Source organism: Xenopus laevis, chromosome 8L, assembly GCF_017654675.1.
Source record: "Xenopus laevis strain J_2021 chromosome 8L, Xenopus_laevis_v10.1, whole genome shotgun sequence".
NCBI classification, from domain to species: domain Eukaryota; kingdom Metazoa; phylum Chordata; class Amphibia; order Anura; family Pipidae; genus Xenopus; species Xenopus laevis.
This window is the reverse complement of record NC_054385.1, coordinates 50,004,807-50,020,163: the sequence shown is the minus strand read 5'-3', so window position 1 is coordinate 50,020,163 and position 15,357 is coordinate 50,004,807. Positions and strand designations below refer to the sequence as shown.

At 35.9% G+C, this 15,357-nt stretch overlaps 1 protein-coding gene across 1 annotated transcript in view; it reads right to left on the bottom strand.

The window, feature by feature from the left end:
• Window positions 1–793: 793 nt before the first annotated feature.
• Window positions 794–15,357, bottom strand: part of mtnr1c.L (melatonin receptor type 1C L homeolog) — an 83,896-nt gene continuing 69,332 nt past the window's right edge. Inside the window, exon 2 of the mRNA XM_018229914.2 lies at window positions 794–3,961. Coding sequence (XP_018085403.1) covers window positions 3,099–3,961 — 863 coding nt within the window. The 3' untranslated portion in view covers window positions 794–3,098. The remainder of the gene's footprint in view (window positions 3,962–15,357) is intronic.

Below are 15,357 nucleotides of genomic sequence, written 5' to 3'. Positions count from 1 at the left end.
GTCAAATATTGGCAATATAATGCAGTAAAAACCAAATGCAGCAGAAATGCAGCCCAGATTTTTAAGATCCCATAGTTTTATCAAATGAAAATAATGGAAAAAAAAATTTTTTATTGTGCATTTCATATAAAGACAATGCTTTTTCTCAACAAACGGTATTACAGCAATGTGTGTCTCACTTCATGATGGATTCCTCAAACATATCCATCTGGCACCATAGATATGTTTATTATTATATATATATATATATATATATATATATATATATATATATATATATATACAGTATATACTTTTCCTGAGACGTACTCCGTTTAAAAATGTATTTTGTAGCAACTCAAAGTTACATTCTTTGCTTTTGTGCTGAGCTAAACAAAGATTATGGAAGACAAAACACTTTTGTTCAATACTATTCACCTTCAGCATACTTCATGGCTAACAGTGGATGCATTATGTTGAATGTGTCACACAGTGTCATCTCAGCAACTTTTTAGAGACAGTAGCACTCATTAATATTGTCGTTAAGATCCCATAGTTTTATCAAATGAAAATAATGGAAAAAAAAATTTTTTATTGTGCATTTCATATAAAGACAATGCTTTTTCTCAACAAACGGTATTACAGCAATGTGTGTCTCACTTCATGATGGATTCCTCAAACATATCCATCTGGCACCATAGATATGTTTATTATTATATATATATATATATATATATATATATATATATATATATATATATATATATATATATATATATATATATATATATATACAGTATATACTTTTCCTGAGACGTACTCCGTTTAAAAATGTATTTTGTAGCAACTCAAAGTTACATTCTTTGCTTTTGTGCTGAGCTAAACAAAGATTATGGAAGACAAAACACTTTTGTTCAATACTATTCACCTTCAGCATACTTCATGGCTAACAGTGGATGCATTATGTTGAATGTGTCACACAGTGTCATCTCAGCAACTTTTTAGAGACAGTAGCACTCATTAATATTGTCGTTTTCTTATCCAATAACCCATCAGGGTGCAGTTATGTATGTCACAGGGTTAAGCTCAAGGACATTGCAAATAAAATGCAAATGTCATCATTTAGAAAATGTACACAAAAGTGAATTCCATCAAGAGTTATAAAATAAATTTTTTTTTTGATACTTTTGAATGAAAAATGAGCTTGATAAATCCAAGTGTAAATCGATAAACAATACAGGTAGTGGTAGATTAATGGGGCCATTTTGAGAAGTTGTACTTTGACATACATGTGATAGATGATTGCAATTTGTGCTTTTCTTGGCCTGATTATGATCACCATTTTCGCACCATTTCTCTCTGCGCAGCCACAGTGACCTTGCTTCTGCTGGCCTAAACATCACCGGCAAATGTAGAAGCAGCAGATTGTTAATTATGACTGTACAAAAGAGAATATTCATTGATAAGCAAGTCATGGTGCTCAGTTATTGCACAAACCCGATGTCTCCTGGATGCCACGTTGATTAAAAAAAAGAAATAAAGGACCCTTTGTAAGGTCTAATGATCTTATCATGAGGTCTTTGGTCAAAATTCTTGGCACCAAACGAGATCCAAAAAAGCAGCATTGGGGGGATATATGTCAATATTTCTGTATGACTGACTGTATATGCAGCTGATTTCATGTGACTTTGTTTACAAATATTTTTAGCAATCATTTTATATGTGCTACAAAATATTTTTTCTTTCCTTCATTCTTACCCCCTTTTACAGGGGTCAGAATACATCAATATAAGCCAAAATAGGGCTTGTGAGTGGGATGGTGCTGTAGCTCAACAAAACCCTGCTATTTACATTTATTTATAAATAAACCTTCCAATGCATAGTCCCTCTCTCTTTTCTTAGAATTTGCAAGCAAATTAGTCACAAGGTGCATTACTGCAGCCTGGAGTACCCCAGCGGTATAATAGACTCAATTAAGCTACAAATACTAATACCTACATTCTTTGTAACTGTAAAAATATATTGCTTATAACTGCAATTGTTCCTTAACACTGTATTTGAAAGGTTTACATAACTACAGATATTTATTAAAAAAATACAATCTGTATCTGGATAGAGTCTATTTAGTAAATGTATAGGAAATACTACATTATTGTGTATATTATATAGAATATAATGTTTCTAATTCAGAATAGGATTAATGCAATAACCATTGAAAAGAAAGCAGCTTCAGTACTGGCAGTGATATGTAAAACAGTGAACAGGGCTTCCTAGAGTGCACCAGAGAGCCCAACATCTACAGCCCATAATAAATAGATTGTATAGAAGTTATATAGGCTTTTGGTGAAAATAGGAAAGAGCTAATGAGAATTTTATCCAGGCTGGAGCACACTAGGTCCTGGGCCTACTGAAAGATGTTCTGGTGCTCAGGAAGGCCAGTCAATACTGTATGTAAGCTCAGAGCTCCAGACAACAAAGACTCTGCAAGAGGACTGAAAGAAGATTGACTGCAAAGTTTTCTAGCAGATTTTAGGTCTGAAAAAAATCTGTTTCTATACTGAATAGTTACATTGAGTTTGGAACTTTAAAAAGTGCAGGGAAAGGATTTTCCATTGCAGGAAAAATAAGTGGACACGCTGTAGACTAAACAGAAATAATATGAAAAAATACCTGAAGGGGTGGCAGAAGCATTTAATACGTTGCTAATAGAAGTGATAAGAAATTGATACACTGAGATATGCTTTAAATTTGAGTTTGTAAAATATGTGGGCTGAACTTTAGAGGGGGACAGAATGGGGAGAGTGAACTTTATCTGCCATGAAATTAAATATGTCTGTGTTTCTTTGCCTACGTGCTTCAAATAAAATAACCTTTAAAAACGATCATTCCATTTATGGTTATTAATAACAAATCAGTCAACATTTCAAAATATTTCTTGTCTACAGAGAAGCAAGACCTCTCGTCCATATCAAGCCAACAGAATGTATGTTTATACAAGATTTTCAGAAACTTGGCATACGGGTAGAATTTGTGGACAGAATTAGGCACATGGTGCGACTGCCATAAAAGTAACTCATATTTATAGTTGAAACAGAGTACACATTGGTGGAAAGTTGTATTTACACGCACATATCTGCTTGATTGTTGTTGGTTGCCGCTGGGGAAGGCTTGCTTTTCATTCCTTCAGTTCCTCTAGACGTGTCAAGAAACAACAGTCTTGGAGTCCATAAGGACATCAATATTCGTTTGTATTCCTTGCGGAAGTTTTGATTTAGCAGACCGTAGATGACAGCATTGAGACAGCTGTTAAAATAGGCCATGAAATAGCTTAACACAAACAACCACTCTGGAATCTTTGGTGCCACGTGGAGTGGGTTAATGGCCACAGCAAGGCCGATAAAATTCAAGGGTGCCCAGCAAACGGCAAAAAGTACAAAGACCACAAACATGGTCAAGAAATTTCTCAAGTCTGTTGGTGTCAACTTTTGCTTGAAGTCTTGTCTAACTCTGTGTTTGACTTGGATCACTAAAACCCATATTCTTAAGTAGCAGAATGTCACAACACTAAGAGGGACTATGAAATGCACTACCACTACTGTTATGGTGTATGAGGAACTTACGGTCTGCGCAAATGTGCAAGAGAAAATCCTGGGGTCATACTGTAGTGATCCAACAAAAAAGTTTGGCACAATGGCAATTATGGTTAGTATCCATGTCAGGCCAAGGTAGAACCAGGTGCTTCTTTGATTAAAAAGCTTGTCGTATCTCAGGCTGTGGCAGATGTAGCAATACCTGTTGATAGCTATGGCTGTTATATTAAAGACTGATCCAATAACACTGAGTCCCATCAGGAAGCCACTGATCTGACAATGGATATTCCCAAGTGTCCAACCATTCTGGAAAATAGCTATGAGAATGACCGGATAGGGATACACAGCAACAACCAAATCTGCAATAGACAAACTGACGACAAAGAGATTTCCTGCAAAGAAGAACATAAAAAGATTTGCTGTATTAAACAAGCAGGAAAACAAAAACTTTCTATACGTTCTGTAATAGGTCACAGATATAAATCTCAGATAGTTTATCCTTTGACTGATTAATCTTTACCTTTGACCAATACAACAGTTGAAGGAAAGCAAAAGGGGTTGACTTGATAATCACCAACTTATTAAAATCTAAATGTCTCATGATTAAAACATAAGGTTTTCACAGGTGTTAAAGAGAATTAGAGGTGTCTGTTTCCTGGCTTATAAAAAAAAAAAAGATACTATAGGTATAACAACTGTGTTTGTAGACTGATCAACACATGACACATCATGCCAATTACTGCTTCTGACTTCTGCAGCTTCAAGACTTTCTGACACCTGTACCTTTCTTTTCTTGAAAATGCAGTGCCTAAAGAAGCCTCTAAAGTCTACATATGTGAGCTACAGATGGAAATGTCTGTGGGTGAAATCCTATAGCACTCCAGTTGTCAACTCCCCTCCCACAACAGTGTACCTGTTTGTTCTGAGCAGCTTATGTTGAATGGGCCATTGGCTATTAGAGGTGAGAATGTAATAAATCACCTAACCCCTCATATTATAATAACATTGACATCCATTATAAAAGGTTTCCACATATGCCATCCTGATCCTTGCCTAGAAAAATAAATTCCCAAGTCTGTCCGCCTCAGAAATGTGTAAAAATCTTGCAAATAAAGATTTAACAAACACTAAGCATTGACTGCATATTATGTGAGAATAAGTATTCTTTTCAATACACTAGAGAAGTCTCAGTTTATTTTGCTTTTTAATCTTTTTATATCCTCTGATTTTAAGAGTTGGTGTGTGTAAGTGATTTAATACCTTTGGACTGGCAGCAATACAAGAATGACCTGGCTGAAATGATTCTGCGGATAATTTTCTTCATCTATAATACAGAGGTTGTAAATGTCACTGGCAATATTACAGCCAAGTGCTGGTGGAACTATATATTTATAGCAGTGTACACTTTTACTTAGTAGTATATATATATATATATATATATATATATATATATATATATATATATATATATACACACACCATTAGCTAAAGGTAATATAGGAAAATAAAGGAGATTTATTATGTTTACTATATTAACATAGGTACAGTTAAGCACTTTTGTAGATTGCCCCTATATATTATAGGTTGAAAGCGTTATTTGCACCCCCCCTCACTGGCCATTTTAAACTCATCCTCCTCTCCTAAAGGTTGAGGATAATATTCCTTTTTGCTTCGAAGCAAATGAAAAATTTAAAGATGCAGCGCCCTCAAACTTTAGAATAAGAATTTCTGTTTTTTTAAAATAGCAGTTGTACTGATTTTCCCAGACTGATCTTTATTTGATACTATTTACAACACTTTTTTGTTTCTATAGCTCAGATAAATGATGCCATTGCTTTTAAATGACTAAATAAAGACTACGTTTCAAATGGCACCTATCACTCTTCAAACCGATTCTCCCACAGACAGGATACTTTTTATGCTGCAAAAAAATAGAATATAGTGGCACAAGCAGGTAGGCTTATGCCTGAAGTGATGAATCATGTGGATGTGCATCATTTTTAAATATGTAATCTGTCTCATTGGGCCGCTGACCAAAACAACCCAAAATTAGAATGATTGAAGCTATATTTTTCTTGGTATTATTCATTATTGCTAAATTCTGTATTCCTTTCTTTCTCAATTTACATTTCAATCTAGAATTCAGGTTTCTGGTATATAAAGCCAGACTGGAGCACTTGGGGCGCACAAGAGAACCTGACCCCAGGGTTACCCTTTTCACCAGAGTATGTATCAATAGCAACCAATCAGCACTTAGTTTTGATCAGCACACTGCATGATTGGGTGCTATGGGTATCAACAAGGGTCTGCATTCATAGGGAGGCAAAGCTACTTGTACAGTTGTTTATCGAATTTCATTTTATGACACATGGTTAATGGGGGAGTGTGTGATTAGCTGTGCAGAGATGGTTGCATCATCTTCCATGGACCTGATGAATATTACAGCTTTCAGGACTTGTAGTCATGTCCAAGCTTTGGTACCATAACTGCTGTGACATCTAGGGTACTTCTCATTCTGGCTAATGCACATTGCTCAGCCAAAAACACTGTAGTTATAAAGGTTCTGTGAAATAATTGCTGCAGATGTCATTTGTGTGTGTGTGTAGCTTTGCAGAAAAAAAATCCTTAGAGGCAGATTTATCAGTTTTTAAATTTAAAGGAAAAAAAATGTGATTGGAGTGGAAAAACCACAACAAATGCACTGAACTATTTTTTTTCCTGCAACAGCATTTTTATATTCTGGAGCTCACAAATAAAAATCACATTGTTTTAGTCATTTTCAGTGAGGCTAAAAATATTGCATGACTTTATAAACAAGGAAAAACAATAAAGTTGACAATTCCCATTAATTTCTATAGAAACTTTCCAGCTTTTACGTGCTCCCCTGCATCAATAATCTCAGCAGCACCTAAATCGGGACAGAAGGCAGGAAGGACTGAATGGCACTATACAAAAGGCTTTGGGGAAAAGCTTGAGTTGCCCACTGATCTTGCAGTCATAAAAGAGTCCTTTTGTGTATAAGATGGAGATCATGAAGTAAAAGACAGATTATTCAACATGTAAACAGAATGCCAGCAAAGCCCAGCCTCCAGGCAAATGCAGCACGGTGAATCAGTGGGTAGCACTGAAGTTCAAATCTGCCTTGGGCACTATTTGTATATTTTTCCCATGTCTGTGTGGGGTTCCTTTCACACCGATAAAATTGGTGTATGTTATGGGGACTTAAGATTGTAAGATTCACAGGGGCAGGGAATCATATATAATCTCAGTACATTGCTGAAAAATATGTTGGTGCTATATAAACAAGTCTTATATATTCTGAACTGTCTTTCAGTAATACTTCGATAGCAACAAGCTAAGTTGAGTTTAGTATAAGCAGCCTAAAGCTCAATCATTAATTTAGAGATGTCCTCCCAGTCAATACGATATCAGATAGACAAGCTGGACATCCCATCTGATAAGCTCTCCAAAGGGCAGATGATGTTCTATATGTTTGTGGTTCACGTTAAAGAAACAAAAAACATTAATTTATTCTTTTTATTGCAATCTATTGTTAGAGAATCATGCATTTTAAAACATGGACAATGCAGGATTTTCACGACAAGCCCACCAGTTATTGGAGATACAACAAAGGACTGAAGGTTGTTTCATAGGTATATTTATATACAGTATATATAGTCAGTCGCTAGTCTCCTATATGAGCCTCAATGAGCAGAAAACATATTTGGGAGAACTGTGTATTAGTTTTAAACAGTTTTTTATTTAGTTTGTATGTGGAAATGGAGGGCCATGTTTCCAAACAAGCAAGGCTCTAAGACAAAGCATTGTGTAACACTTTCTGGGAGGAGCATCTTGATATTGACAATTATTCTACAGACATCTGCAGTTCCCTTGATTGTGCCACTGCTGATAAATGTAACCCTGGCTTCTTTCTAACAAACATTTTTATGAGAAGGATATTTTTCAACTGCCAAGGTCACTGAACTCTTAAGGTTCTAGAGTAATCAGTAAATCATTGTTTTCACCCTGAAACTATCCCCTCAGCTTTTTTATTCTACTACAGGATGATTTAAGGCCCCACAGAAGGATGGTAGTGTCTGAATTTAGTGGCTATAGCCTTCTGTAACTTAGCCTTGTTTTTGTTTTATAAAGGACCCAATAAAATTAATTCTCACTCCACCTCTGTTCTTCTCCGTGCCTTTCCCTGTTCAGCTAGATCCAAGTTTTAGACTTTTCTGAAGATTCGCAACTGTTGTGCTTTTTGATGTCCAATGTGCTGCGATGGCTCTGCACCATGATTAATGGAAGGTTAATTAAATGTTTTTCTTCTGTAAAAGAATAATTAATTTGACATCTTACATTCACGGTTTTAAACAGGGAAACTGACTTCCCCCACAATACCTATAATAATAATTCTCAAAATCCATTGCTCCAGAACATCACCAAGAGCTTCATTTACCAGATAATCGGTCTGTGATATCCTCTGAACATATTCTGACCAAAGACCAAGGGTCAAGCTGAAAGTAAGAAGTCAGTATGAATACGAGGAACTGAAATATTACATTAATTTCAGTAATTGTTTTTGTCCTATTTAGTTTACATCCCTTCTCCTCTGTATTCCCTATTTTAAATCTGACAAAAAAAGCAACTGAGCACATTTACAAATTAGGACATGCTAGAAGTGCCTGTGAGTGCAGTTTGCAAAAGCATTTCTTGTGAACCATTACTGGACTTTTGAGCAGTGCTATCTTACAGAAAGAAATAGGAGCAAGAAGGCACAGTTTCATATCTATTAGGGATGCACCGAATCCAGAATTCGGTTTGGGATTCAGCCAGGATTCGGCCATTTTCAGCAGCATTTTCATTCTGCCTGGCCAAACCGAATCCGAATTTGCATATGCAAATTAGGGACGAGGAGGGAAATCTCGTGATTTTTTGGCACAAAACAAGGAAGTAAAATTCCCCCCCCCCTTCCCACCCCTAATATGCATATTCAAATTGGGATTTGGTTCGGTCAAAGGATTCGGGGGGTCGGCCGAATCCAAAATAGTGGATTCGTTGCATCCCTAATATCTATGGGGTGGGGTTAGTTACAAGTTAGTGATCATGAAATTGGCAAGCCACTATACTATGTCAGGATAAGCCCCATATGGTGGCCTTAACTACTATCAAAAACTAGTATCCCCAGTTGTATGCTCTTGCACAGACTAAATTTCTAATAAAACATGTGACCAGGGAATGCAAATTCCTTTTTTATATGTTTGTCTTTTCTTATACAGTATGGCCAATTGAGTTCCAGTTACACTATATATTTTTTTCTTTAATTAGTGTTTGAATGCTCCCACAACCCCCTTGTTTTTTCGTAGCAATGAGTATTTCCGCAAGTCTGCCCTCACCCAACCATATTATCCATGCAACAATAACTTCTCTGCATTCCTCACCCATAGTGCCATGATCCATAAAATAGTGATCAAAAATAGAATGTGTTTCATTATTTGCACTCAGTGGATTGCACTTGCTTGCTACTAAACCCTCCAGCAGCCAGTTGTGCTTTGGAGCATATCACTGGCAAGATGAAATCTACATATATTAGTTCTATGCAGCTACCTTGTAGTTAAGCAGGATGCCAGGGCTACTCTATGGTGCCAAAAAAGTCCAATTGTGCAAGAATGAGTTATTCTCAATAAGCAGAAAAACTCAGCAAACTTAGCAGATTCTACAATAGAAATAGGGTATAGTTGAGTCCTGAGAAGGAGAGCTCTCCTTATTCTTAGAATTTTGGTGTTGCTCATACAAAAACTATAGCGGTAAATGCAAGGAGCAAAGTAAATTTTTAAGCAAATTCAACATATTTTTTCCCATAAAGCGTCTTTTTTTAAGAATTCTAAAGTAAATGCAGTCACAAGGGGACAATGCTCTTGATCCTTGCACTTGTGCTCACACTTCGATGCAAATCAATTCCGCTGAAGTCCTGGTGGTGTCACGTCCAGCACTCGCCATTAAAATTAAGTGTGCTCCTGATTCTTTAGATGCAAGTGCATCAATTGAGCTCAGTTTAGGACAGGAGGTGGGAAGGACTGACTGATGTTGTTCGCAAAAGTTTGAGATGGTTACTGCACCTTCATAGTAGCAGTACAACTGTTTGTACAGGTATAGTATCCCTTATCCGGAAACCCGATATGCAGAAAGCTCCGAATTACGGAATGGCTGTCTCCCATAGACTCCATTTTATCCAAATAATCCAAATTTTTAAAAATGATTTCCTTTTTCTCTGTAATAATAAAACATTAACTTGTACTTTATCCCAACTAAGATATAATTAATCCTTATTGGAAGCAAAACCAGCCTATTGGGTTTATTTAATGTTTAAATGAATTTCTAATAAACTTAAGGCATGAAGACCCAAATTACAGAAAGATCTGTTATCCAGAAAACCCCAGGTCCCGAGCATTCTGGATAACAGGTCCCATACCTGTACTCTCTTCTAATTCAGCTGAGTTTGCTTGAGCCCCTGTTCGTTTTTGATCGAATAGGTCCGTATTTTCCCGAATTTGAATCGTACGAATCGAAGTAATAGATCATTCGATCAATTTCGTATCTAAATTTTTCCCAAAAAAACTTTCAGTTTTTCAAAGTCCACCAATTGACTCCAATTAATGGTGATCGGCAAATTTTTAAAGAGACAGTACATGATAAATTTTGATATTCGAATTGTCAATTTTTTTTTTCAAATTCAAATCGAATTTGGACTATTCCCTAGTCGAAGTACACCAAAAAAATTGTTAATTCGAACATTCACCTCGACCTTCGATAAATCTGCCCCTAAGTGTAATCTACAGAAAAATTCCCTATTAATTTATTTCTATTGAAAATTAAATCCATCATCCTTTTTTTACAAGATATACAGTATATATATATATATACAGTCCAGAAGTTCTTGACGCACACCGTAATTCATGATTCTAGGTCGATACCTGGGTGCTATCTTCACTGGCAAAATTATCCAAATAGCAAAAAAGAAAGATGCACACCAGGATTTGTATACAAAAAATTAAAATTCCATATTTATTGATTTACATTAAAATTCGGCCAACATTTCGGTCTGCTCCTAAGACCTTTATCAAGACCATATATATATATATATATTCAAGAATTTGTGTCTACCTTGTATAGTAGAAGGGTTAGCTTCTTTGTGAAAATGTAGAAGTCTACATTATGAAGATGTAGTTAGAGTCAAACTTGCAATGCAAACTTGTGGACTCTTCTTCTGCAAGTCATATTAACCTCTGAAGTCCATAACATCTAACTAACCTCCATAATTGTTATGTTCACATGCAACTATTACATAATTGGTAATGACTAGCTTAATAGAACCCCCATCGCCTATAATTAATTCAGGTCAAAGGATATGATTTTTCTGTGCGCTGATGCATTACATTTTCATACCAGCAACTGTATTCTAATCTGTTCTCCTAGTTTTGTTATTTATTACAATTTCCTGTTTGTCATTCCAGATTACATTGATGCATACACATTCCATTCCCTGCAGAGTTTCATTAATACTGAAGGCAGTCATGTGATCACTTAATAAGCAATATAAATAATTACCATTTCTGTTTTCTATTAATATATAGTTTTATCAATAGAAATACACATTCTCCTTATTTTTTAATTCTATTTTATTTTAGATGCTTGCTATAATATATTATGGTAATTAGGACTGATCTTAGAAAGAGGTACCCATACATTGGTATGCTTTGGTTTGCAACTCAGCAGCTTTTTTTAAAAGTCAAGAAGTGGTACCAAAACAATTATCAGACAGGTGCTCATTCACAGTAAATCAGACCCAAAAGGTTTGATCTGCCTACATGGGCTGGGAAATACTGCACAATGCAGTCCTTGACCAGTGGAAGTTTCCAGCTTGTCCAATCAACAGCAACCCCAATCATTTGGTGCCTTTGCCTGTATGGTCAGATTTACTATCAACAAACACAAGTATTCTCATTTACTCACTTAGAAACGTTGTACATTTTTGTTAAACTCAGTGGATTTATTTATTTATCATTTAGCCCATTATTTGAATAGAATTTCAGCAGCAAATTTCATAGGTAACTACAATACAATATCATTTAGATGAAAAGCAGATCTTTGAAGCTCTGAAAAAAAATTTATGAGCATTGAAAATGTTATAAATAAATAGATGGAGGTAAGAAAAGATAGCAAATGTAGAAATGCGTTGAGAATATGAAATATGCATGTTAGAAACAGAAGTAGGGGGAAATGAAAAAAAATCTAACCAGATTTGACCATTGTTAAAGAGATCATATATATAGATACACATCAGTAATTTTGCTGCCATATTGTTGCAAAATGCTGTCAGATTGTCATCCCAACAATGTCCCCTAGTGATTTACCAGATCACTTGTATAAACATCTACCTAGCAGCTCCTTTGCCATGTTTTCTTGCTGTAGGTTTCCTTTCAGTCTTTTAACGTGGCCTGTCTTTGTTTGAGGTTTCGTAGCTCTGATGCTTTTGTTTTCCTTCTTGCATCCAGGCAAAGGGTAAATATGTCATCCTGAATTAATGTAACTTTCAGTCCATCACAACTTACTTGACCTGCCATATCATTCAGCAGCTTTATATTACAGAAGACAAGCCTCTACTTTAGGGAAAGTTAGTATCACACACCAGTTATGTTTTATTAATGTACCATGCTTTGGGTGGCATAATGTGACTTTTAATGTTTGATTAAAGTGTACAGTATTAGATATTAGCATTTACTCATTATTTCCATGACCCGCGCCTTCTTATGGATTGTAAATTCTTACAAACATGCTTAATCTGCATGCTCAGAACCATAGAAGATATTGTACAAAGTGATTGGGACCTGGGGTTTTCTGGATAAGGGGTCGTAATTAGGATCTCCTTACCTTAATTCTGCTAAAAAAAAATGTATACATTTATAGGATTGCTTTGCCACCAATATGGTTCATGCAGCTTCTTAGTATTGAGTACAATGTACTGTTTTATTATTACACAGATTGTGGTTGAAAAGATGTAGGTATCCAACTGAGTTAAAGGAGAAATAAAGTGTAACTAAAGAAGTAGAGCAGACGTGTTGTACATTATGTTTTGGAGTTTTATACCAGCCCAGGCAACCACAGCCCTTAAGCAGTGGAGATCTGTCAGTTTCCTGAGCATAGGCACAGACACGCAATATACTGAAAATATATAATATAAGGCTGATTAGTAAATCATTCAGATTATCGGTACATGGCGTCTCTTAAACTAGTGCAGTTATCTTAATTTTCTGCTTGATAATTTGTGACGACCCTAGACCCTAAATCTTAATTTGTGAGTGTCACAGACACAGAATCCAAGATGGGGAGTTCCCGTGACAACTGTGAAGTCCTGGATCATTATTATTATAAAGATGCAGAACCTTTAGGCTAGTGAAGTTCAATGTTTAAAAAATGGTATTCACATATTTATTTTTTATGGTTTCATTTTTCTTTAAGACATGCACCAAAACAATTACTGTATATCACCCTAGCATGGCCAAAGGGTGCCAACAGATTCCACTGTATTTAGAGTCTACTCTATTGTCAAACAATTAAATGGATATAGTTTCACCAGTGTAATCCCCACATCATTTCATTTTTGGAAAACCATTGTTGATAAAGTTGTTACCAGTTGTTCTTTCAAGATTCAATTAATAACTAATAGGCAATTGGGTAAGGAAGATTGAATTTAGAGTTTAGCCTTATATCAAATAAGTAAAATTGAACAGATACGAAAATTAACTGGACATTTCTGATTATGGCTGCAAACAAGAACCACAAGACAACATGCGTGAACTCAACCAAACTGTTCATTCATCATACGTGCATGTAAATGGAAATGACACAGCCTATTTTTTTTTCAACGGAGCCACTAGAATTTGCATAGACAGCTAGTGAGCTCTTCTTAATCCTTGTCTGACCAAACATCTTATTAATGGTCCTGATAAATGGCTTGCTAAGATGCTGATGTGAGATAGATGCCCCGCCAGCCTCTTATCTATTCTATATTCAGAAATGAAAGGCTGTCATTTCCTGTGTTCTGCCTCTCGCACAGAGATGAATCCGGATTTAGCAGATAATCACGACACTCACAAGACGTGTGTGAGCAGAATAAAAGCAATGCACGGATATCTTTGTAGCTGTAAGATACCTTACTTTCTCAACAGTGAGTTCTGTGATCCATTGCATAAAACAAAATCAATTATGCCTTTAAACAAAAGAACAAATGGTGGGACTTTGCCCTTGCTGTGAGAAGAAATAAAAGTATATGCAAATATGGGCTCTAAGGCAATTTATTGCAGCATTAAACAACAAAGAATGAACTTGAAGGGAAAGGCACATTGAAATGTCTTGCTTTCCTCCAGTTGTTCCCTGTTAAACACACTGTCTAATATGCATCCAAATAACAACCATAAACAAAAAAAGGAAGAATAACTACTGCCTTATGCACAAAGTAATGAAGATCCATGGAGACTTAGCCTCTCCAAAACCAAGTGCTGCGCACAAGCATCCCACTAGACTCTTCAGTATTTAGGAACATCAAATAAGACATGTAAGTGGTCATATACTTAAGGTATGGGGTTGTGCAGCATAAAGTAAGCACCAGGAATATGTAATCTAATATATTCTCAGACCCACAAGAATACAGAAACTCCACTAGGTACAGACATTAATAAAGTTATACAATCTCATCAGAGATGCTAGAGGAGTCGCAATTCTCAGAGAACATAAAAAGAACACAGAGATAGCACTGAACTGCAGTCTGGTAATGAGAACAAGATTTTATTTAAAATGAGGGCCATTAATTTTAGTGACAATGTTTTTTTTGTATCTCTCTCTCAGCACAAAAAAGGTTGTCAAGAGCATTTTCACGTTGATGCACTGCTAAAAAGTTAAACAACAGAACAAGCCAAGAGTCTGGATATTGAACTGTCCTCACAGAAACTCATTTGATTAATTACTTTTTCAGTTACTTTAATTGGTAGTCAAAATGCCTGCAACTTGCATGTTGGGTTACTTCTCATTGTCGTCAATAGCAATCCCTGTTGGTCAAGACAAACCTGTGATCACTATCCAGGAACATGCCATTGTGGGTTCCGGGGAGACATTAGCCAGTACAGGTCAACACATAAGTCTTGGCCTGTACAATACACCTCTGTGGGATATTTCCATATGTGTGGTAGTAAATAAAACACAAGACACATAAAATTAACAAGTCAATCTTGGTAAAAATTCTGCCATCTGTGGAGTCCTCAGCTCCACTGGGCTCACTACTATTACAAAAACTAATTTTTCCTGTTATATATTATGCCCATTTTACTGTACAGTTATCGGCTGTGACCACATTGTGCATTGACAATGTTTATAGTGAACCGATTGTTAAGTTTTGGTAGCCAAGGATGAGTAGAGTATAACAGTGCTTTATTAGCAGAGTCATGCAGGCATTACACTACAGTAAGCTTTCACTTTCACTTTTAAGTGAAGTATGCACAGTATAAGTATGAGCACAGTGACATCTACATGCCATTTGCATGAACACCACACTGATGTAGTCAGTGCATTAGTGAAAAGGAGTTTTGTACTTATCCCCTGCTAAAATCCTGCAGAAACTATAGGGGCATAAAATGTAGAAAGTATAATAGACCCAGTTCATGCACTTTGCAAGTTTCCATCAATGCTGGTATTCCCTATTTATAGAGTTACAAATAATTTCTAGCAGAGCCTG